Below are 26,254 nucleotides of genomic sequence, written 5' to 3'. Positions count from 1 at the left end.
TCACCAGGTCCTGGTGAAGGCTATATACATACTAGCACTCTAAGCCAGAAGAAATAAAGCTATAACTGTTTATTATTACTTATTTTCTTTTTCATACTGACACCCAAATTCCTGGAGGAACAAATTAGTTCTTGGGAGTCTAAAGGTCAGGTTTATTTTAGGAAGGGTGCAAAGGTGACTTTCTCCTGGGGTTTTGGGGTTCCTCAGTTTTGGAACCACGTTTTCTTAGCTTCATCTCCCTGCCTGTTCCTTGCAGCCTCACCCTCTGGCTGGACCAGATTTACCTGCATTCACTAGCAAAGGGTAATTCCTTTCTGCTCACATCAGGATCTGGGGCAGTTTCTCTTCATGTTCAGAATGGGAAGTCCCAAATCTCACACTTTCCTGCCCTCTACCCTTTAGCTGACAAAGGGTCTAATTGCTGAGGCAGAACCCAGCCAGGAAGACAAAACACAGGTTGTCAGAGCTTTGGTGTCTTAATGGATCCCAGAGATTTCACTTTCCTTTTTGTTTCCCTTGGTGTCCTTTGTCAAAGCCTTCTTACCCGCAGTGACCCAAGGGTGGCCCCTCCCGCGAAACGCACTCCCCGCCCTGGAAAGTCCTGAGGAGAGAATCGAAACAGAAACCAGACAGGCAAACTATAAGGGCTGCCTGGCGGAAAGCAGGACTCAGCGCTCCCGCTGCAGGGTACAACCCTGTGGCCCTGGTAGAGCCCAAGCGATCGTGCCTGTCAGTGGAATCTGCCGCTTCCGCGCCCCGGTCACCGCGCACACTGCCCACCTGTCCACAGGCTCAGGTGCTACCGCGCTATCCAGCGCCGGCCCCGGGCCCTGCAGGCAACCTTGTCGTTAGGCACAGCGCTGAAGACCCTGCTCCTTCCAAACACTCAACCCTAGACCGTCTACTTGGGAGAATCCTCTTCCTCTCTGAGAAAGAAAGATGTCGAATGGGTACTCTGCAGACAAGAACTTTCGCTATCTCATCTCTTGCTTCAGGGTCCGACTGAAAACGTACATCCAGGTAGAGCCTGTATTGGACTACCTGACCTTTCTGACTAATGAAGTGAAGGAGCAAATTCGCAGGACCGTGGCTACTTCTGGTAACATGCATGCAGTTGAATTGCTTCTGAACACCTTGGAGAAGGAGGTCTGGGGCCCTGGTTGGACTCGGGAATTTGTGGTGGCCCTCCAGAAAACTGGCAACACCTTAGCGGCCCGTTATGTGAACCCTGAGCTCGCCGACTTGCCCTCCCCATCTTTCGAGAAGGCTCATGACGAATGTCTTCAACTGCTGAACCTCCTTCAGCCCACTTTGGTGGACAAGCTTCTAGTTAGAGATGTCTTGGACAAATGCATGGAGAAGGAACTGCTGACAATTGAAGACAGAAATTGGGTAGGTGTCATTTCAAATGGAGCTGGGCTTTAAGAAAGATTTTTGCAAAGTAGGGTTTACAAAAGATTTTTTATTTCTTTGGGCAAATCTAGTTTTCTCCTTCTTTAAAAAGGGACTATGCAGGCATTTAACATACTTTTGAAATTTTAAACACAAAAGAGTTAATTTTCTAATCCTTTCACTGAAATAAACTAAGGTAACATTAAGGCAAGAATTTATTTAATAAATAATGTTAACTGAACAATTACTATGTACAATTACAATAATTGCATGTTTAAATAACCCATGAATTCCTAATGGAATTTGTTCCTTTTTATGAAAGAAAAAGCTGAGGTAGGTCAATTTCCTCAACTTTTCCCAGGAAGAGCAGTGCAGAGCTAAAATTCAAGTCCTGATGGTACTAAATTTTATTTCTTATTTAATGTGGTTCCATAGAACAGAGATCAGTAAACCATAGCCCAGAAGCTAAATCCAGTCTCGTACTCATTTTTGCAGGCCCAGAAGCTAAAAATGGTCTTTAGATTTTTGAATTTTCTGTTTTCTGTGTTCATAAAGTTTTATTGGAACACTGTTGTGCTCATTTGTTTACATACTTTTTATGAGTGCTTTTCACAGTTGGACAAAGACCATATGGGCTGTAAAGCATAAAATATTTATTATCTGCCCCTTTAGAGTAAAAGCTTTCCAATCTCTGCCCCATATTATTCATCATGCCATTTAATGGTTCAAATGAGAAAATGATATAGTGCACAAACACACACACACACACACATACACAATTTTTTTTCTTTGTTTAATCAAAGTTTCCATGTTCTCTGGAATCAAAATTTGGAGATAGTTCATTGGAGAAATATGTTGCTAGTTGCAGTTTTTTGTATTGGGAAAGGAATAGCAGATTTTCTCAAAGACAGCGTTTTAATAGGGTGGATTTGACAGGTGACATTACAAAACTTAATGTAATGTTCATTATTTTTCTCTGAATGAAAATATACTATGAAGTATACAAATGCTGGCCTACTTGAAGCTGCCTTATTCATGGTTGTAAGTCAAAAGTCTTATTTTGAAAGGCCTGGAGAAAAATCACCACAAGTCTAGGGTTTTTGTCTACACTATGTTATGATTTTGACATTTTTCTTTTTCTTTTTGATTCATTAATTGTTTGTATCTTGATTACAATGTTCTGGGTGTCAGATTAGTTGGCTTTAGTCTATATTACGATTTGGTCCTTAGTGATTAAAGTTAATGGTCCTTTGTAGACTCAACAGCTACAGGGCCTATCCAAAGACTCAACATGCATGGAATTGTGATGGCCAGTTTTCCCAACAAGTAAATTACTTTACACTGTTGTCTGTAGCGTTTATGTCATTTTGTGTATTGAGCACCAACTAGAACGCATTATAGTAGTCCAGCTGGATATGACAAATGTGTACATCACTGTGGCAGAATCTTAATTTGGAAGAAAGTATGCAGCCTTCAAGCCAGCTGGAGATGGAAGATGGCATTTCCAGCCACAGTAGCTGTTAGGAAGTCCAGAAGCAACAGAGTCCAGTAACACCACAAAGCTGTTTGTGTTTGGTGGGTATGATGTCCCGATTGCCAGTGAAACAGCACTTTTTCTTATTTACTCTAAATACTTCTGCCTATCAGCATCACTTTTGTCTTGCCTGGATTGAATTTCCGCCAGCTACATTTTATCCAAGTTCTTGATTCTGGCAAGCGTGGAGGCAGCTAGCAGTATTGCAAGGGATTTGACACAAAGATGATAGGGAGTAAGGGGACTTTTGTGTAATGATGGCAGTTAAGGCCAAAGCAGCCCGAACTTTCCTTCAGATTCACATTTCATAGGAGACTGGAAAGAATGAAAAACTATTTATTTGAGGCTAAGGGGTAACAGGGACTCTGTGAGAAAATGTAATAATTATATATATATGTATATATATAATTTTGAAATTTTATATACATGCTTGTGTGTGTGTGAGTGTGTATACATTTTCATTTCCAAAATTAAGCTATGGCAGACAATGAGAAGGAAACATTACACTTGGAAGAATATTTAATGATGTGGAAGTCACCCATGATGTTTATCCAATTGCAGAAAGTTTGATGGGACAGTCATGAAGGTTTATAATGGGAAGATGTGGATTTGGGGCTATCTTTGCTTCTTACTATATATGTAACTTTGGGAAGTTATTTAAGTTTTCTAATCCTAAGTTTATCCAATGAAAATGAACATCGTAATCATTTATTTTCTCATAGTGTGTCAACATAAATGAAAAATAGTGTTTAGAAAAAAACTTACTGTTTTAATATAATTATATTGACTAACACTTATCTGGGTACATTTCCTTATAAAGTTAAAGTTTCAGGGATTTAGGTAAATCTCTCGTGTTGAAATAGAGATCTGCTTCTAAAAGTCCCTAGATGAAACTGATTTGAAGGAGAAAATGTCTTTCATCTTTTAAGCTCCCAGAACCTAGCCAAGACTAGGTAATAGGGTTGGTACTTAATAAATACTGATTACTTGATTGATTGCTTGAATTCACTTCCAAAAAATTGTCTGGAATGAGTTGAAAGCACATGAAGTGTTAAATTGCCTTGTCAGGCATTGGAGAATGAATGGATGATGTGCATTAGATTTCCAAATGTAATTTTTGACAGCTTATAAAAAGATGTCAAGGGCTGGGGATGTAGCTCAGTTGGTAGTGTTTACCTCACAAGCATAAGGCCCTGGGTTTAATCTCCAGCACTAAAAAAAAAAAAAAAAGTCAAAAGTTAAGCTTAGCTTAACTAAGTAATCTGGACTTCCAAAAATTGATCTTTTATTTTTATTCTTTACTTGTGTTCCAGTAGACATTACCTACTTGGACTGTGATTTTAGTTTAGGATTCCTACCTCCATATGCCAGCCCCCTCCCCCAATTAAAGTAGGGATTCTGAAAATGACCTGTGACTTAATTTTGTGTCCTAAAGTTCCCAACAAACATTTAACTTACTGATTTATTCATTCATTCACTGAATTTTTTGAGTCGCATTTTTGTGCCAGATATCAAGCTGGTAGAGAAAGGTTAAGAGAAAATCAGAGACACTGTGCTTCCCTGGAGCTCACATTGCAGTGTTATGTTAGAGTTCATCCTTCCTACAATCACTAAAGAATGCCTACTGTACTGGAGGCACTATCCTAAATGCTGGAGACACAACAGTAAACACCAGTCCTTTTACAGATCATTACAATTGAACCATCCTTCACAATAAGGCAGTGTCCCTGCACTGCCTGGCTTCTTTTAGGGTGCATAATGACAACTTGGCACACCTGTTGATTTAGATAGCTATGAACTCTGTAACAGAAGTAATCATCTGAACATTTCCACAGACTCTTAATGTCAATCTGAACAACTAAAGAGAGGTACATGTGTCAATCCTGCTCAAAAGCATTCAACACCAGTAATCTTGGTCACCTCATACACCTTTCATTTATTTGGGAGAACCAGAGGTACTAAGTCTGGTCCAGCTAGAAGTTGAGGCCTGTTCTCCCAATAGGAAGTGAGTGTCTCAGTAAGTTTTCCTCTTATTCATTGTATTGTCAAGCAAATTAGGTAAGAGAAGAGAAAAAAAGAAATATGAATAAGGTTAGCTGTTGGATTGACATTAAGCACTCATGTGGTTTCAACATGAACAAATTCTGTGTTTTAACTTAATTTTGCTTCCTAATTTACTGTTATCTGATAGTTTAACTCTACTAGATTAAGACAAACCATTTTATTAAAAGAGCAATCTGAGATTTTTATACAAAGAATGTTTTATATTAATTTTACAATTGTGGTTTCTCCACTAATTTTCCGTGGGGAGCAAAAAAAAAAAAAAAACCTAACAAAATTTCAAAAGTTGCTTTACCCACAAATTTATCATATTTATTTGCTTGTTTTTTTTTTTTTTTTTTATTGGTGCGCTACAATGATACACTATAATGGGATTCATTGTGACATATTCATATGGTCACATAGTATAATTTGATCAATTTCACCCCCAATATCCCCTTCACCTCCTATCCTCCCTTCCCCTGATCCCCTTCCTCTTCTCTATTGGCCTTTATTCTGTTTCCATGAGTTCATTTTTTAAAATTTTTTCCTCTCTAGCTTCCACATATGAGAATGTATGACCCTTGACTTGATGTGTTTGGTTTATTCACTCAACACAATGCTTTCCCATTCCATCTATTTTACTGCAAATGACAATTTTGTTCTTCTTTACAGTTGAGTAAAACTCCATTGAAATTTACCTATATATTATATTCCATAAATTAGTTAACAGTGTTGCATTTGACATTTTCAGATTCATAGAGAAAACTTGCAGTAGGGGAGGGAATCATTCTATATCAATCTTAAGTTTAAATATTCCCCTTCAAGGGATTTCTGGTATTATGTTTATATATTAGGGTCTAAAGTTTTTACAATATTATAGGAAAATAGATTGATTAAGAAAAACGTGTGTGTGTTGTGTAAAATTACTTCAAAGGGAACTGTTGCATTTTCCAGCACCCACACGGATGATTTCATAAAAATCAGAATCTTAATGAGGCTACTGAAATGACACAGATGTTATATATAGTTCTGTATTCAAATAATACAAATAGATGTAGGAAATAAAGGCATCTTAATACTCAAGTGCCTGGGTTCAATAAAGGCAAAGAAAATTTGACAAATGTGTTTCCACAGTAAAAATTCACTTATCAGATTGATAGTCAAAGAAAATTTAGTGAGTAGAATATGCTTAGATGTTTAATAAAAGTATTCATTACAGTGCCCGTTAATTATTTTTAGAGGAATACTTTCTCATTACTTCTTTCAGGTATATTTAAAACTGAAAAATGGGATAATAAAAATGGAAATGGTTGACACCAGATATGGTGATACACTTCTGTAATCCCAGATATTCAGGAGGCCAAGCAGGAGGATTGTAAATTCAAGGTCAGCCTCAGCAATTTCACAAAATCCTGTCTCAAAATTAAAAATAAAAAGGGCTGGCTATGTAACTCAATGATAAAAGTACCCCTGGGTTCAATGTTCAATCCCAGTATTAGAAAAAAAAAAAAAAAAGGAAGGGTTGAGTTAAAATAAGGTGTGGAAACGAGTGTTATTTGTGTCAATAGCAATTACTTCTCCAATTAGTAGGCAATAATAAAACCCTACAAATATCAGAGAAGTAAAAAAATTTTCATTAGGAGATTAATGAACTTAGAGAAAAGTAGTAAATGAGCAAGACACTGCTTAGACAATGACTTGGGAGAAATGGCCTGAAATCACTTAAAATGTCATAAGTTTAATTTTTAAGTGCAAATAATCACTTTTTGACAAAAAATAAAATTGGAGAAAATGTTTAGTTATGATTATAGCTCAAGAAGTCAGGTTTTAACCTCTAAAGTCAATTACCTGGATGAAATTCTACCTCTGACATTTACTAGATTTGTGACCTTGGAGAGGTAGCTAAACACCTCTGTGCCTTGGCCTTCTGATCTGTGAAAGAGGTTTATGTTGATATCTACTTCTGGGTTTCTGGATTAATATATGAAAACCCTAAAACAGTATAATTACCTATTAGCTGATAGGACTAAAATAATGTTTGAGTAGAGGTTATGCAGAACAATTTTTTATACTAAATAGTGTCTGCTAGTGAAATGTTTATAAAAGTAAAGACTTTTCTAGGTCATTCAAAATAAATAGCTAATACTGAATTTGTGGAAGACATTATTGCAAAAATGTTAACAAATCCTTGACATGAAATGGTCTTGAAATATATTAAATGACTAGAAAACAAATAAATTTTGTAGGAAAGAACTAATCTAAACAACCCAAACTACAAATGTAGAAGATTAACAGATATTGAGAAGGAACTTTGAGAATGTCACTATCAGTATTTCTCAATTAAGATGTTGATAAGAATCATATAAGATACTTAAAAAAATGTTTGAAAAATGTTCTGTGTTCCCAACATAGACAAAATAAACCAGAATCCCTTGGGGTAGATGCTAAACATTCATATTTTTCAAGTCTCCACAGGTGATTCTTATATGCGACCAGGATGGAGTAATACTGAAGCTTCATTCCAGTGGCCTCAGTTTCCACACGTGGAATGGAGGCTTAGGGAGATGAAATGGCTTGCCTGATGCCACAGAAAGCTAATGATGGCCTCATTTCTTTCTGGTCTAACACGGTTTGTGTTGATCTTTTCTCCAAAGGTTGGTTACTCTATTAGGACCTATATTAGGAAGAGGCATAGTGATAATGATTACACAAACGATCCACATTACCAAAAGACTTACTAGATTGATATAAAAGGGAAAGGAAATGAAGTCTAAATATTATAATGAACAGATATTAAAATAAGTCTACTTCATACTTACAAAAGGAATAGATATAGGAAAATGTCATAAATTAAATAAACCAAAATTTTGGAAAATTTATTATAGCAATAATAAATAATGCAGATATTAAATAGGCAAAAATGTAAATCTGTGGTAGTAATTACTTAGTTACATAGTAGTAATAGTGAAGAAAGAGGAGTTGGATAAGAAATATTTGATTTTCCATTTACAAATTTCTTATGTGGAAAGGAAATAGCAAGCCATGGATATACAGAAAGAAATTGGTAAAAAGAGAGAAATGTGGCTCTTGATAAAAGATGCTTTCTTGTGTGCTCCTTATTCATAACTGAGATAAAATATTTACTTTTTAAGCATCAGGTTTGAATATCTCAATGGCTTAAAAATTACATGTTTTAAAGGGTGCTTGACTCAGATGTTTTCTTCTGATAGACTCCAAAATTGCTGCATGTAGCATTGCTGTTTTCCTTAGTATCTGAACATAAACTTTTAAAAAATACTTATGCTCAATTGCTCAGTTTTCCTAAAGGATATTTCCTGTTTAAATGTATTGAGATGTTGAATCTTCTTTATTTCTACTTTTCTCTTAACAGATTACTGCTGCAGAAAATAATGCAAATGAATCAGGTGTAAGAGAGTTGCTAAACAGGATTGTGCAGAAAGAAAACTGGTTTTCTACATTTCTGGACATTCTTCGAGAAACAGGAAATAACAGACTTGCCCAGGAGTTAACTGGTGTTGCTTGCTCAGAAAGCAGTGCAGGTATTTCTCATTTTTCTAGGGGTGATTTCTACATTTTGCCCAATGATTGAGAGTTTAATGAAACTTACAGACATATTGCCAAATATCAGGATTTTTAAAACTCACAATTTTCAAATGGGAAGGGATTTGGTAGATGCTTTAATTTCTTTTACAAACAAGGAAATTAATGCCTGGGAAAAGATTAAATTATCAGAGCCCAAAGAATTCATCAAGCTGGGCTAGGATTTTGGTGATTGACTCATAGACCAATCAACATTCCACTATGAGTAAAATTTTAAAAGCAAGAGAATGACCTGAAATTTTTAACAAGGTATTTTTAGCATTAAAAAGACACAAATAAATCATAAGAAATTATCTTAGTGGTTATTAAAACTCTGCTACATATACTTCTGAATATTTTTTTAAATTTTAAGTTATTTTTGAGCATTTGATGAAGGACTTGTAATTACCACCAACACATCTCAACTTCATGTAATGTGAATTTAAAAAATTAATTAATATCAATATTTGTAGGCCTTTTACATATATTATTTCATATCTAATTAAAACTGCCAACTAATTTTGTTTCCATAATATATATCCTATGCTTTCAAAAATATAATTTGTAAAACAAATTAAAAGTTAATCGTTAACAAATTAATTATCATTATTATAATCATTGCAGGCTGACTTCACTTCTTTTCTGCACTCACTCACTCAAGTCATTCAGTGAACATGTAATGAGTGCCAAAAGTGGTGGGCTGTTCCTGATGCTGAGGATATGGGGTTAAATGACATGCAAAGTCCTTCTTCCCACGCACCATAATTTTTAGTGAAACAAGGTGGAGAGTAGACAATTTTCTGAATTACATATGCAAAACAAAAACAGTTTAATATGAATTATGGAGTAAAATTGCTAAATTATTAAAGAAACAGCATGTTATGTTTTATATTATTTTATGAATAGCTCTATTTTTGTGTAACAATTTAAAATACAGAACTATATAAAAATATTTGTTTCACTGATTTAAAAGTGGTCAATCAAGGATGGGTGCGATGGTACACACCTGTAATTCCAGCTTGGGAGGCTGAGGCAGGAGAATCACAAGTTCAAACCCAGTCTCAGCAACTCGGCAGCAAGTTGGTGAGTCTCTATGCAATTTAGCAAGGTGCTGTCTCAAAATAAAACATAAAAAGTGCTGGGGATGTGGCTCAGTGGTTAAGCATTCCTGAATTCAATCCCTGCTACCAAAAATAAATAAATAAATAAATAAAAGTGGTCAATCCAACTTTCAGAAGTAAGACATTAATCCCATGTTCTGTTTGCCAACAATTTCCAGGGGTTCTATTGTTGCTTCTGTGAATGTGTATCGGTACAAATATCCATGTATATGTAAAGAGAGGGAGAGAGACAGACAGACAGACACACACAAACACACACACACACAGACAGAGGGAGACAGACAATGGAATAAAAATGGTGCAATAGACAATCAATTTTCTTTACCATGGGGTGTTTATAAAGCTCTAAAGAATTATGAAATGGCATTAGTGAATATATGTCTAAATGAACCATGAGGAGTTACGGTAATCAAGATGGTAGGGTGAGAGCACTTTTATCCACCCCAAAACAATTATAGTATGGTGTCATATGTTTGAGAACTTAAAAGTAAAAGTTCAAAAGGCTTCGAAATTGTCCTTTCTCTGAAGTTATTAAAAAAATTTGAGGGACTTAGTCAAGAGTGATCAATCAGATAAATAATCCTATTATATACTCACAAGCAAGTTCCATGATTTCTGTTTACCACAAAGTATAACTATATATTAAAAGCCCTTCACAGCAAGAAGCATCTTTATTTTGCTTTGGTTCTCTGGTGTGTCCTCAATGATGCCACTTACTTACGATATCAAGATCACATTTTTCTAGGTATGTATTCTTTTCCAGGAATTTTTCCCAAATATAACTCTAAGGCAGTTTTCTAAGTGAAGGGACTTCTAGTCCAAGCTAGATATATACAATGATTGGCTAACTCCCTCTTACATACCTCAGGAATAAACCCAGGACACTCTCTAAATCACTCCTCTCGGATGAGTTCCTACTGAAGACCTCATGGGACCATTATCATCCATGAGGACTTCTCTTTCAAAGGAAAATGGCTACAGTCTAGATTTTTTTGTTTCCCAGAAAAATTTGGCCTTAGTATATCAAAAGATGTTAGAAAGGGAAGTTTTTTAGAATTCAAATTCCCTCCTGTACCCTACCACTGTTAGAGGTATCTATCCATTGTATGTTTGAATTCAGTAGTGTAACTCTTTAGAAAGTGGTCTATAAGATCTGCTTTAAAGTATCTTCCAGATCTTTCTGACATAAATGCACGTCTGGCAACAGTTCTTGCCAAGATAATTTTTAAGTTCCACTTTACCAGGTGCCTAGTTGGAAGTTCAGTATAATATTTCAAATTATAATGTTTTGAACAATAGCAATCTAGTAGAGTATATTTAGGAAATGCCATGTAATGCCAGTATTCTAGCACATCTTATTACATATGCATTGTATTCACATGCCTCCGTTTTTACTTTCCTTATTATATGCCATAAATTTGTATCGTGATTAGGTCTCTGAGAGTCTGCTTAACAATGGCATTGGGACTAGTTTGTCCTAACTCTCCCAGACTATCCAATCATTCTATATAAGTGGGAAAGACCTGTGTAAAGAAAAAAAGTGGCTCAATTATGCATCTCCCTCTCTTCCCTTCCTGGCCCCATAGCAGTATCCTCTCACAATCAGGGCTTTCCCTCCTTTCAACCAAAGTGGGTAAGGATGGATGTTCCTTATATCTGAGGAAAGTGGCAGAGTAGAAATGGGCTTCCTTTAAAGGCTAGATGGAAAATGCACACCCCCATCTTGGCTTATCCTCTCCCACCACTCCGACACGCATTCAGATTCACTCTGAGCAACACATTCCAACCAAATAAATAGGGTTTACTTCTCACTGCCTCAAAACACCCAATGGGGAGAGTCAGGGATTCAAATATTGTTTGCTGAACTCTATCTGAGCATTTTTCTAGCAGGCCTTGATAGTCAGATCAAAGTTAGTTGTGATTTTTCTTATGGTGAGGAGCTACTATGAATTGAATTGTGACCCTCTCACTTATAGCTCTCAATTTAACTGTATCAAAAACTTATAGCTCTCAATTTAACTGTATCTGGTGTATCTGGAGATTGGGTGATAAGAAATTGTTAAGGTTAGATGAGGTCATAAGGGTAAGGCCCTGATCTAATAAGACTACGGCCTTATAAGAAGAAGAAGAGGAAAAGAGATCACTCTCTCTTCACCATGTGATGGCACAGTGAGAAGACTGCCATCTGTGTGACTCAAGAAAGAAAACCTTTCTCAGCACTGACTCTGCTGGCATTTGGATCTTGAACTTCCAGTCTCCAAAACTGTGAGAAAATTCCTGTTGTCTAAACCGACTGTCTACTATATTTTGGTCCAGTGATCTCAGATAACTAATACATATTTGGATACCAAAAAGTTGGATGCTGCTGAACCAGAAACACATGAAATTGGCTCTGGAACCAGGTCACGTAAGGAAAGTAGAAGGATTTTGAGGAGAATGCCAGAAATACAGGTATAAGGGTGATACTGATGATGAAAGGTGGAAAGTTGGAAACTGGAAGAAAGGTGATCTTTGTTATAAAATGGCAAAGAACCTGGAAGAGTGCTCCAGTATTTTGTCGAAGGTGGACCTTATGGGCAATGAAACTGGATATTTAGCTGATGAGATTTCTAAGCAAGACGGTGAAGGAGTGGTTCTGTTTCTTCTGACTGCTTGTAGTAAAATGAGAAAAAAAGAGAAACTGAAAGAAATGAGATAGCAAAGGATGGACAGTGGAAAGTTAGGGAAAGGACAGAGAAGGTCCACAAGAGGGCAAGCATGTGGGTAGCCATTTTAACATGTCCCAAACGTGTTATAAGACAGTTCCTGTGTCTCAGAAAGACCAGATGTCTCCATTTTTCCAAAAGTGACTGTGTAATCTATAATCTGGCCCATGCCTTCTACAGGACAATTGAAATATCAAAAACCGATCAAGAGGATCTTATCATCTTCTCTTTACATGCCTTTAAAAGGAGGAGCGCTGTAAGACTTCCATGACACTCTTGCCCGTCCCAGGCATTCTGTGCCAGGAGCTCTGAATCTTTCTCTCGCTTTCCTTTAAAAAAAAAAAAATGATTATTTTTTAGTAATTTTTAAATTTCTTATTTGTTATAATTAGTTGTACTTGACAGTAGAATGCATTTATGCATTTGGATAGCTCATACATAAATGGAGTGTAATTTCTCATTTTTCTGATCATACATATTATAGGATCACATTGGTCATGCAGTCATACATGTACATGAGGTAATAATGTCTGTGTCACTCTACTATCCTTGCTACCCCTACCCCTTCACCTCCCTTTGCTTGCCTCTACCTAATATAATGTAACTCTATTCTTCCCTATTCTCTCCTACCCCCTTATTGTGAATTAGCATCTGCATATCAGAGAAAATATTCAGCTTTGATTTTCTGGGTTTGGCTTATTTCACTTAGCATGATATTCTCCATCTCCATCTATTTGCCAGCAAATGCCATACTAAAGCACAAAAAAATTAAGAATCAGTAAATGGGATGGATTCAAACTAAAAAGCTTCTTCTAGGCAAAAGAAACAATAATGTGAAGAGAGAGCCTACAGATGGGGAGAAAAATTTTACCACACTCACCTCAGATAAAGCATTAATCTCCAGGATATATAAAGAACTCAAAAAACTTAACACCAAAAAAAATCAAATAACCCAGTCAATAAATGAACTAAGGACTGAACAGACACTTCACAGAAGATATACAATTGGTCAACAAATATATGAAAAATGTTCAACATCTCTAGCAATTAGAGAAATGCAAATCAAAACTACTCTTAAGATTTCATCTCACTTCAATCAGAATGGCAGTTATCAAGAATACAAGCAACAAATGGTGAGGATGTGGAGGAAAAGGTACACTCATTCATTGCTGGTGGGACTGCAAATTGGTGCAACCATTATGGAAAGCAGTATGGAGATTCCTCAGAAAACTTGGAATGGAACCTCCATTTGACCCAGCTATCCCACCCCTCAGTTTATACCCAAAGGACTTAAAATCAGCTTGCTACAGTGACGCAGCCACATCAATGTTCATAGCAGCTCAACTCAAAATAGTGAAACTTTGGAACCAACCTAGGTGCCCTTTAACAGATGAATGAATAAAGAAAATGTACACACACACACACACACACACAAAACACATACACAATGGAATATTACTCACTTTCCTTCTTAATAAAAGTCTTGCACCCTTGCTTACCTTAGCCACGTTTGTGGCATTTGTTCTTCCACCCAGTGGAACATGAACCTGATTCTGACTCCTGCTAATAACAGAAGGAATTAGTAATCAAGAAGAGACCAGAACCTGAAGATCTGGAAATTCTCAGCCTCTTACAAAAAAATATGTAAAAGTATGTTGTGAAGAGAACACGAAGGTACAACTGAATGAATTCTTAATAAATAGATTGTGGATGTGACACTTGAATTTAGTCATTTCAGCAGGACAGAGACTGTCAGTTTGAAATAAATGGGAAAGAAGGCAGGATGGGGTAAAGAAAGACTATTAGACCTTTTGAATTCTTCAGAATCAAACCTTTAATTTATTTGGCTAGGAACCTGTGCTATTCTTCAAGGAAAGAAAAGAATGACCCCAAAGCCATTTATAGACCATTGGGCTGCCACTCCCACCACATGCCAAGGGATCAAGGCTTTTTCCTCTTTGGTTTCAATGGGTAATGCTACCTCTCTGATTTGGGAGAAGTGCCTCAGTGGTGGAAAGACCCTCCAGAGACCCGAAAGTTCATGGCTATCTGAAAGAACAAAAGGGGCAAGTCTATCCCGCCATCCCAGTGGGTCAGGAGAGCAGTGTATCAAACCAGAGAGAGTTCTTGAGCTTTAAGATCTGATGGAATTTGCCTTGTTAGTTTCTGAACTTGTTTAGTTCAAATCACCTTTTCCTTCTTTTCTGTTTCTTCCTTTTTGGAATGGAATGTTGATCTTTTACTCATTCCACCATTGTATTTTGAAACTCCATAATTTGTCTGTTTTCACAGATTCATAGCTGGTGGAGAATTTGCCTCTGAATGAATCACACCATCTTATCCAAATCTGATGTAGATAATAACATTTGGACTTTTGACTGTACATTTGATGCTGGAATGAGTTGACACATTCAGAGGTCTTGAGATGGAATAAATGTATTTTCCATGCAACAAGAATATGAATGGGGGTGGTGAGCAAGGGAATGCTGTGGAAGGAATCCCCCAAATTCATAGGTTAGACTCCTAATCCCTAATACGACTGTATCTGGAGATGGTATATTTAGGAGGCCATTAAGGTTAAATGAGGTTATAAAGGAGGGGCCCAAGTCAGAAGTGATTATGGCCTTCTAAGAAGAGGAAAAAAGAGAAGCATCTCTCTCTCTCTTCTCATGTGAGGACACACTGAAAAGGTGTGTGTGTGTGTGTACACTCTAAAAAAGAGAACTTGCAGCAGACATCAGCCCTGCGGGCACCATGGTCATGTTCTGCCTGAAGTCCAGAACTGAGAGATGAAATCTCAGTTGATGAAATTGCCCGTCTATGGCATGTTGTTGCAGCAGCCCAAGCAGGTTGATGCATGAGCCCAGGCTCCGGATTCTTAATGTTTATTGACTCCTGGTTCCTTGCCTGAATATGTGACCTTTAGCCACACTCTTTACTTCTCTGCCCCTCATTTTACTCCTCTGTAAAGTGGAGATAGTAATATTGTTTAAATGTAGGCTTATTTCAATGATTAAATTATTTAATATATGCAATTATTTAATATATGGTAAGCCCAGAATAAACTGACTATTTTAGCTGTAAGCCCCAAACATGCTCAACAGCTAGATATAAACATGGTCAAGTTGGCTGCTTGTCAGAATTACAGCCCTTTCATTAAGAAAATCTCCTTGCAAAGTTGGATGCAGCTTCCCTTATACATCAAGGTGGATCAATGTGTATTCAGACTTTAAGAAATTTTTCTCATGGCATTGGACAGATTGAATTTCTTTTTTCTTTTTTTTTTTTTTTTTAGTTTTGTTTTGTTTGTTGCTCTATAAAAGCCCTTAATAAAACAAAGCTGAAAAGCAGGAATAGAGGAATGAAAAAAAAAAAAAAAAAAAGAGAGAGAGAGAGAGAGAGAAAGGAGGAATACAGAATACTTCCTTGAATTAAAAAAATCCCCAGGAATTCAGAATACATGAATTTAGTCTGACATTAAAGCAGATGTACAACTTGCACAGAACATACAGTGAGGGAACAAAATGGCAAGAGCACAAGCTAAAGAAAAACTGCCAAATTTGCATTTTCACTATTCAGTCCTAAATGTAACTTTGAACCATTGAGTCAGCGAAGTTCATGGTCAGACAGCAGATAATCTCACTTTTTGTGATTAACATACACTTATTGTCTTTTTAGATAAAATTTAGTCATTACAAAAAACTACACACTATGTTCATATTAAGAATAAAATATTATGCTATAATAAAAACATGCTGTACATCTTTAAAAATGTCAAAGATTCAAAGTATATCATAGTAAATCTCTATTAGGGGCCCACATTTTATTTTCAAAATAACAGCTGTTTATAGTGTATAAAAATTTGCATTGCAATTTAATTTACATTCTGCCCAGAATTTTAAGATATTTAAGGGTATTCAGTGTATTTTGAACCCTGGGTTCTTATCAGAATAGCAGTGGCTTATGTGTACTGTATGAAAACCTGTGTTGCACTACCATTTACATTCTAATACTTTGATTCACAGAGATTGAGAATTCATCCCATGAAGATGGTTCTGAAGTAAATGAGTCATTTCTTTCAGCCACTGATCAGTCAAACCTAGAGAAGGAGGGCCAGAACATGGAGAATATTACATCAGAGTTATCTCTTGCAGATTCTCCTATGGTTTCAGGTACTTGAAATATTGAGGTACTTTATATCCACTAATTAATGCTTTCAGAAAAATCGGTTGGTGCGCTGATGTTTGATGACCTATTAAACAGAGTGGAAACTCTGGGCTTTGGAATTTATGAGCACTTTTATTAAAGTATTTCTACAGGAAATTAAAATAAAATGATTCCTCTTTCCCTAAAATATTTTAAATGAACACAGTATTAAAATGTTGTAAATATGAACATACTTGCTTCTAATTTTACTTTATATGAAGTCCATAGCCATTCTGATGTGATAACTAGCATCATAAGCATGTGCCATGTTTCTTGGTTTCTAAATACTTTCAACATAAGGTCTCTGGACACAAAGTTGAGAAGTGGTTTTCACCTAATTTGTTTTAGGGGGCAACATTATATTTTCAAAGTAACAATAACAGCTATTTACACTGTATAAAATTTGCTTTGCAATTCAATTTACATTCAGTTCAAAATTCTAAAATATCTAAGGGCATTCAGGTAACCTCTATTTGGCACCCTATTTTTTTGTTTTTGTTTTTTTCAAAATAATAATGGATTGTATGTACTGAATGAAAACCTGTGCTGCACTACCATTGACATTCTAATGCTTCAATTCACAGAAATTGGGAATTCATGCCATGAAGATGGTCCTGAAGTAAATGAGTCACTTCTTTCAGCCACAGAACAGCCAAACCTAGAGAAAGAGGATCAGGACATTGAGAATAATACACCAGAGTCATCTTTTGCAGATTCTTTTATGTATTCAGGTATTGAAATGTAGATAATTTATATCCGTTAATTATTTCTTCCAGAAAAATTAATTGATGCACCAATGACATCATCACCTATTAAAGACAGGAAAATTTGGGCTTGCTGTAATACTTTTTTCCACAAAGATGAAGAACCATTAGGTAGTGTTCCCACTGCACAGATAGGATAGGTCTGAGCAGCATTAAGGTCATAGATTATAATTAGGTGGTAAAACAATTGGGAGATGATGAGTTTTAAATATTTATTCCCTCTCTAATTAGAATTTATCTAATTGAAAATTTACATAATTTATCTTTAAATTTATTTTTGTAATGGCTGTGTTTAGCAACTGGCTCACAAAATTCCTGAAAATTTAACAATTGACTCTTGTGAGCTAATAGAGCTAGTATGAACTGACTCCAGTACACCACTGTAAAATACATTATTTCTACTCATAAAAATAATACAGATGCATTGAAGAAAATTTGGAATACATAGAAACACACAGAGAAGTCTCCCATATTCCCACATGATAGTTATTATACATAACATTTGGGTATGTGTTCTTCTAGTCTTTTTACATTCCTGGATGTGTATATGTAAAACAGCATTTCTCCTGTGTTCATCAGATATTCTTCTAAATCAAGGTTTTTAATTATTGAAAATAGTCCCACAATTTGGAGCAGCATAATTAATTAACCAATGGTCAAATATTTATCTTATTTCCAAATTAATCCATCATGAATAATGCCATGGTGGCCTTCTTACTGATGCCACAGTTTACTTATAAAAACATATAATTAGAATTTCTGGATCAAATGATTTCTACAATTTTAACACATTTGATACTTAATGTCGAATTCACTGTGGTGACTCATGCCAATTTACTTGTTCTCCCACAGTGTAGAAGAGTATCATATTTTCCTGATTCCCTTCTAGGGGAGTAGGTAATATGATTTTTAATCTTTGCCAATTTGGTTGCTGTTAAATATGATTTTTTTATTTGATTTTCTGATTTCTAATGTAAACCTTTTTTGCACGTTTATTCTTTCTTTGTTTATTACACATTCATTTTTCTATTAAGATATTTATGTTCTAAATTTATATTTTTGCTGATTTATCTGAACTGTTAAAGTATTTAGGATATTGATATTTTTCAGAAATGATGGCAGTTTTTTTTTGTGGCTTACTTGCTTTTTAGCCTGTCTATAGTATTTTTTTAATGCAATGCTTCTGAGATTCTAATGATCAAATTAACCACCTGTAGGAGAGTCTTACTGAAATGCAGATATGATTCAGTCAATACTCAGTGGGGCCTGAGATTCCACCTTTCTCACAAGCTCTCAGGTGATGCTGCTGCTTCTGGTCCTGGTCCACACTTTAAGCAGGAAGGTTTTTATGTGTAATATAGCAAAGCTCTTAAAGTTGAATTCCAGAGGATTTTTTTAAATCACCGTTTCTTTCTTTCAGAGATCATGATTCTATTAAAATGCCAAAATTGACTATCTGAAAGTAGAGTTTTATTTTTTAATAAACATTCTTGATAGGCTACCTGATATCTCTCTGAGTTACATGGCTTTCCAAGTCCACACTAGAAAGAATGGAAGACTAAACTGAGGCTTGTAAAAGATCCTGCATCTCAATTAGGAGTTTCTAAAAAGTTACCAGGTGCATCTTATCACTTGGCACTTTATGTAGTCTGAGTTTCAAGGGGACAAAATAAAAAAACAAAAAGCAGACGATTTAAATTCCTTTTCTTCTTCTTCTTCCTCCTTTTTAAAAAAAAATTTTTTAAGTGTATCTTGTGAGAAAATCTGAATCATAAATAATGGTTTTAGGGACTAGAAAGGTTTTGGGATTTTTTCATTTTTTTCCTCTTGAGATCTTCTCGCCCTCCCTTTCTCTTTAACCTTCCTACACCTGTGTTGCACTTTTTACTTAGAAATATTAATTAAACACCTCTCCTTTGCCACGCTCCTTGCACAATACTGTATTGACAGTGAGATATTTAACAGAAATGGCTTCAGCTCCCATGGAGCTTCCCACTGCGATGGTGGGTGTCAGGCCAAAGTAGTCACCTCTTAGCTACAATGACAGTAAATCCTATGAAATAAAAATACAGAATATTAAAATATCTAATAGTCTGAGGGCATATACTAGTACAGTAAGCTGGACAGGAGTTGAGGACTCAGTCCAGTTCACAAAAATCTTCATGTCTGTAGGGTCTTATGATGTGCAGACTTCTGTGTGCATTGGTGAGCAGGTTAGTGCAATCCGTTCTGTCCCTTGCCAGAGCAGTAACAAAGCATAACTGCAACAAAAATGCAGTGCCTTGGCTGTGGGCCTTTGCTTTAGGCACTGCTGATGATACATGGTATGGATCTTTCAAAAAATCTGTTCATTTTCTTGATCTTAAAAACTTAGAATTGCTGGTATAAATAACTTGTAAAGTATTATTATCACAGAGAAGTTATTAGAGTTTGTTTGAAGTTTTGCTACAAAATTAATATAGAATGATTTTGCTTACATAGGCATTCTTAGAATTAACAATCAGAATAAATATGAAAGTGTTTCATAGTTTCTTATATGCATTTGCATAATTTTTGTATGTATCTTCTTGGTGTTGATAATGTATAATCTTTATTTTGAATTCCAATATATTGTTTAATATTTCAAATAGTTACCACTGTAGTATTGAAAGAAATTTGTTACTTAAGCTGCATACATTCTTCAGATATGAATATTTTTATGTGCAGAAAAAAAGTGAGAAATTATTTCTGATTTTAAAGTAAAACTTTTCTAATTATTATTTCTGAACTAGTTTATATGCCATTTTTTCAGTGCATAGTAATTTTGGGGTACCCAAATATTGTTGTTTATTAACTATAATGCAAAGATTCTTCATATGTTGTTTTCTGCCCCTTTTACTTCTTAACATATCTAACCACTACCATTAGTAACAGTGGATTACTATGAAACCAATTTAAATCACACCACCTTCACCTAAAAGGAAATATATCAAAATTCTCCAAGGGATAGTTAAGGAGAGAGATTTCATCCTGTCTCTATTATTGGGGACTTGCATTTCTTCCTACTTCCTCCTCATTCACTATTGAAAATCAGCTGCTTCCCATTAAAAAGGTAGTTAGTAATTAAAATACACCAAAAAAGTTTTGATCACCCTTTTCCAAATTAATTCAATAATTCCTAAACAACATTTGAACATTCCTTAGGCTGTCAATACTATTTTAATGCTGAAAGTGATCATTCTGCTTTCTGAAGCCACTTTATAACAAAACTATTTAAAACTTTGATGTCTCTTCAGACCATAATTTCCTGGGGTGGGGGGGAATAGAGAGACATAAAAACCACATTTTTCTTCTATTAAAATATTTCCATTTAGCAAATAAGCAATCATGTGAACCATTTAAATTATACTGATTATATAAATCCAATTATATTTATTATTATAGTTTCCAGCAAAAATGTCATATAACCATTTTTTAATTCACTGCTATTGTTGCTTTGTCATAGCAAGTAGTTACTTTAGCTGGACACTTTTGTTATATCATTTTAGAAATTAATGATGTATAAAAATAAAATTAAAGTAAGGGATATTTAGAATTAAGTAAAATTTATGTTATATGCTGAATTTAATTGAAAAATCCTGAAAATTTCTTTTATTATTCTGTTGGATCTCCCTGTTGTGAATCAAGAAATACAAATACCTCATGTTGACCAGAAGAGGGCGCGTTGACACTTATAAAGAGTGGGATCTCACTGTTCCAAAGTGGAAGATTACAACGTAATGCAGTGTGCTGTGTGTGAATACACAGTGCGCATGACTGGGATTGCATGTGTATATTTTGATTTATATATTCGTTCACGTGAAGATTTTAAAATTCCACCCAGCTAATGAGCTTACCAACCTGCTTGTTTTCAGACTTTAATACCTTCTTTTTCATATTTCCCCATATGTTCAACTCCTTAGGTTTATCCGGTGACATTATGCTTTGGAATATATTGTGGATATATTTTGCATAGATCATGTTCTGTAGGAGGAGTTTAAAAATTGACCTTTATAAAACAGCCTCCTTCTCCCTGGCCCAATCTGTTAAATCACTTTTGTTGTTGTTGTTGTTTTGTTTTGCCTTTTTATAGACCTAAGTCCAATCTTAGATTTGTTCTATACTAATTTCTGTAAAAGTGCCACAAATTTTATCCTTGCACTTGAGGACCAGAATAACATTCTATAACACTAACCTGTAGAAATCCAGAGATTTTTTTTTTAGTCTCTCTGGAAATAAATATCATAGCATTTGAGACCTAAGTGGAAAAGATAATTGCTATAGTCATATACAATAATATTGTCTCAGAATCATCCATACTGTTTCAGGATTGGTTCGAATTAAGATAGCTTTCCTTTACTTGCTAAATTTTCTTATTATTAATTACTAAGAAAGCAGTACTAGTGAGGCAATTCAAATGCAGATAATATTTTGAGCTGAAAGAGAGAGAGAGAGATTAGTGCTGCCAGTATTGGTGTTTATTAATAGATTGTATAGGTTCATATTTTATTTCAAAACTATCTTGAGCTACAAGGGTCAGTTAAATGACTTACAATTGCATAATAGCTCTAAAACAGGTTAGCATTCATATCTTAAGGATGAGGACATATTTTATCAGAAAGAAACCTCCCCAGTATATACTTGGTTCAGATTGGATTTATTTTTGTGACATCCCTTTATGACTGCAAATATTTTAAATAGAGTTTTACCAAAAGTGATCATTTTAACTTTAATTTGATTATTAGCTCTTGCCTTCTCTATGTGGGGATGTGAATGAGGACAGAGCTGGAATAGTAGGAAGCAAGAAATGACTTTGTGAAATCATATTAGGGAACTAAACCCTGAGCCTTTGTGTTCAATCTGGTTCAGGAAAACAAGTCACATGCCTGGTGTGGTGGCGCGCACCTATAATCCCAGTGGCTCAGGAGGCTGAGGCAGGAGGATCAAGAGTTCAAAGTCAGTCTTAGCAAAAGCGAGGCGCTAAGCTACTCAGTGAGTCCCTGTCACTAAAAAAAATAAAAATAGGGCTGGGATTGTGACTCAGTGGTCGAGTGCCCGAGTTCAGTCCCTGGTACCCAAAACAGAAAACAAGTCACATTACCCCTAAAGAGAAAGAGTAATCAATTCATAAAGAGACACAGATGTGTGTATCAAAGCTTGAGGACAGCTGAGATGACTCGTGAAAGAAGGAAGACTAATCCAAGAAAGCTTACCAGAGAAGGAATGTGAGACATTCCATCTGAGCCTTGATGGGCCAGTGCTGGATTTGTGAATAGAGGTGTCAGGCCACATTTCAGGTTGCATGTACACAATGAGTAAAAGTGCAGGTATAAAAAACCTCAAAACGTGTTCTGAAGAACAGTGTACTGAAAGGGAAGTGTTTGTGAAGGAGGGTGGCAGGAGATAAGCCCTCTAAGATCAATGAATTAATGGGTCTCCGTAAGGGTAATTTTTACAATTGTTTTTCCTAAGGTGAAAAAAAAACTGTTAAAAATTAATGATTCATTGTTTGGGTAATTATGAAATGCCAGCACAATGCATTTGGGATGGTTTCAGATGATGGCTGTAGGAAAGTCCTTAATTAGAAGAAGGTATTTAGTGACAACTTTATTCAGGATATGGCACAGACACCCTGAAATTGGCTGTGGTGGAAATATTCACACTGTAGAGATTGGTAAACACTATTAAATTATGGGGTTTTTCTTCTGCAAGTCAACAATTGTTGAATATTGCCTGGACACCCAAAATATCTCTCCTTTTCTTTCTTTGGCACCTACTTAGGTCTGCTAACCTCCTGTGTCCTTTCTGGATAAGCACCCAAAAGTTAAAGAGGTTTCCAATTCCTTTTTTTTTACTTTGCCATCCCTAAACCTTGTTCTGGCCCAGACTTACTTCCGTGTCACTCAGATTATCAGTCATGACTGACTTTAGGACTTTCTGCCTCCTTTACTGATTGGCAGGGAATGAATGAGTCATTCTTGAGGGTGTGACTGTCCTTACAACTTTATATTTTAATAGTTATCTTTCTGCATTAGACCAAGTCCAAAGGCTAACAGGCATAGATGTTAGTATTTAAGCTAAAATCATTACATGCAATTCAAATTTAATTCTGGTTGAAATATTTCAGCAGTATAAATTCTATAAACAGGAGCCGAGGAGCTCCATGGATAGCCATGTGCGTCTGTGGCTCCAAGAGAGATTTTTCTCTTTGGGGAACTCATTTCCTAGAAGCTTGGATCCAGGAGAGAATATGCAAGGTGGGTGGAGGTGGCTTCTCTCCATTCTGTGGGAACACATGTTCCCTGGCACAGAGAGCAAAATCTGACAGACCAAAATTGTGTGTGAGTGTGTGTGTGTGTGTGTGTAGATACATATACATAGAGCTGAAAATAAAAGTGATCTATTTCCTCTTAAAAAGATTAAGTTATTTCAAAAGAAAAAGGAAATATATATTATTAGTAGTGTGAAAAGTAAACACATTTAAGAAGTCTATGCAATCTCTGCATGTGTGCCCATATGTGGATGCATGTTTCCGGCTTTGGGGGCAGTCTGACACTCCAGGCTGGGAGGATGCTGAAACTGGAGGGAAGGTGAGGATGGCTAGATGTGATGCTGAAATGCACCGTGAGGTCAGGACAAGACTAACATACAATTACTGTGAAAAGTGAGATGAGACAACTCGAAGTCCTCGTAAGCACCAATTTTCAGGAGAAGAGAGCAGTTGGTGTTGTTCTCCCTCAGTATCTACATGGTCCCTTGCCCCTCACATTGTTTCCTTCTGGAAGGCAAAATCACCTTTCAGGAAAGAGACTCTACAAGAAAGGAGAGAGAGAGGGTATGGAGTAAACAATGATTCTAGGCTGAAAGTAGGAGGAACATTACCTGGAAGGAACAAAAGTAAGAAACAATTTGTATTTTGCCTGATGAACCTTAGCTCTTGAATAAGAACAGTATTGTCAGTCTACTACTTGTTATAATAGCACGTTCCAGCAGAGGGCAGACTTTACATTAAAATAAATCTGAAAAGGCTTTCGAGAGGTTTTTTGTTTGAATTTTTTAAACTTCAATATTTTTGGTTTCTAAATGGTTTTAAAATATTTTAAAGCATTTAAGGTCTGGGGTATGTTAAATATAAAATTTCTTAGATTCAATTTAATATTCCTGCTATATTAGCAAAATATTCAAGATGGGATTACAAAATGAGGCAGTAGTTTTCTATGACTTATGGACTGGTCTTAGATATTCCTATCATTGTAAGCAAAACTGTTCTTTTCTGTTTCTTTTACTTACAAAATTATTACAGAAAATCCTATTTCTTAATCAAACAGACATAAGTTTCTTTCATTCCACTAGAGTTTGATATAAATCACTACTATTTTCTAATCTATTTCATAGTTAGTTTTGCTATTTTCCCTAGAGGAAATAACACCTATATAAAAGTTAATTAAACCTATTACACAATGTAACTCCAATGTTCAACACCCCTTTAAGCAGCAACTTCACAAGAATTTAAGCTTTATTTCTCTCTGTGATTATTTTCCTTGATTGAACAAAATCATTTTTACAATAAATAAAAATAAAAACTATTTCTTAGAACAGGTTAGGTCATTTGCTAGCAGTGACTGTGTTCATATCAGGAGATCAATCCACTGGACTCCAAAGCACATGATCTTTTTACAGAAACATCCTTCCTCTGATTGACTTGACTTTATAGATCTACTTTAAAATCATATGCACATGACTTTTATTAGCACCTAACTCCAGAAGACATGCTCTGAAATATTCAAAGAACAAAACAAGATGATTCTGAATAATTCAGTTATAGGAAGTTTTGGTATATAAACTCAATAGGTTGGTTTTTTTGGTGAATCTTCTGTGAGCACTTTCTTTATCTCTGTGTGTGTGTGTGTGTGTGTGTGTGTGTGTGTGTGTGTGTGGTGTGTGTTTGTGTGTAAGAGAGAGAAGGACTAGTGATTTTTAAGTGAATATAGGAGAAAAACTCCTGGGTACAATGTTTTCAAGTTTAAAGGAGATGTATTGTCTTTTATTATTAAATTTCTTTCCTTTAGTAATTCTGTTTCTAAGAAAGCAAAAAAAAAATATATATATATATATATATATATAAATGCATAAAAATTTGCTGCCTAGGAAACTAAATTATTTTTGTGTGGAGAAGCTGAAGATTTGTATATCCTTAAAATGACAAAGAAATAGAGCTCTTTCATTTTTAATAATCTCTAACAAAATTGTTGCAATTGATATTTGTGCAATGAGGACAGAAGTGTTCCTTTGTGTGCAAAATGAGTTTGGTTGCATAAATGAAAAGTTAATGGGAATTCAGTGAATTAGAAGTGCTAGTAAAGTATAATCATCCCTCTAACTTATTATTTTTTTTCTTGAAGAGATAAGCTCTGTTTTAAGTTTGGTGAAAAACGACATTACAATGAAAATGTCCATTGATTTTTTTTTAAGCTACTTTGATTTCTCTTAACACTATGGATTTAGGATTGCTTACTTGTTTATAAAGCTCCACACAGTCATCAGTCACTGGAACACTGGTCTTGAAGAACTCAGAAAATGGGGACTCTTCTCCATAACTGTATGATCTGATAAATTAACCTCTCTTAGTCTTGGTTTCTCACCTATAAAAGTAAATTGATAATCAGTATCTACCTAGAACTTCAGACATAATTTACATATGTGAAAACTATGAGCTCAGTGTCTTCCTGACACATTGCAATATGATTGTGAGATCAAAATAATCCAGATAATGAACTTAATTAATAACACCTTGGTTTAGGTAGCCACTTTCTCTATAAATTGTTTGTGCACACTGCATAAATAGCTCCCCCCAAATTTATGCATGCTAGA

The 26,254-nt window shown here is 35.4% G+C and overlaps 1 protein-coding gene across 1 annotated transcript in view; it reads left to right on the top strand.

The window, feature by feature from the left end:
* Positions 1 to 465: 465 nt before the first annotated feature.
* Positions 466 to 26,254, top strand: part of IFIH1 (interferon induced with helicase C domain 1) — a 56,622-nt gene continuing 30,833 nt past the window's right edge. The window contains exons 1-4 of the mRNA XM_079131239.1: positions 466 to 1,392; positions 8,361 to 8,529; positions 16,421 to 16,567; positions 17,186 to 17,332. Coding sequence (XP_078987365.1) covers positions 940 to 1,392; positions 8,361 to 8,529; positions 16,421 to 16,567; positions 17,186 to 17,332 — 916 coding nt within the window. The 5' untranslated portion in view covers positions 466 to 939. The remainder of the gene's footprint in view (positions 1,393 to 8,360; positions 8,530 to 16,420; positions 16,568 to 17,185; positions 17,333 to 26,254) is intronic.

Source organism: Sciurus vulgaris (assembly GCF_902686455.1).
Source record: "Sciurus vulgaris genome assembly, chromosome: 3".
Lineage (NCBI taxonomy): Eukaryota > Metazoa > Chordata > Mammalia > Rodentia > Sciuridae > Sciurus > Sciurus vulgaris.
The sequence above is the reverse complement of the archived record's forward strand: the minus strand, read 5'-3'. Positions and strand labels throughout refer to the sequence as shown.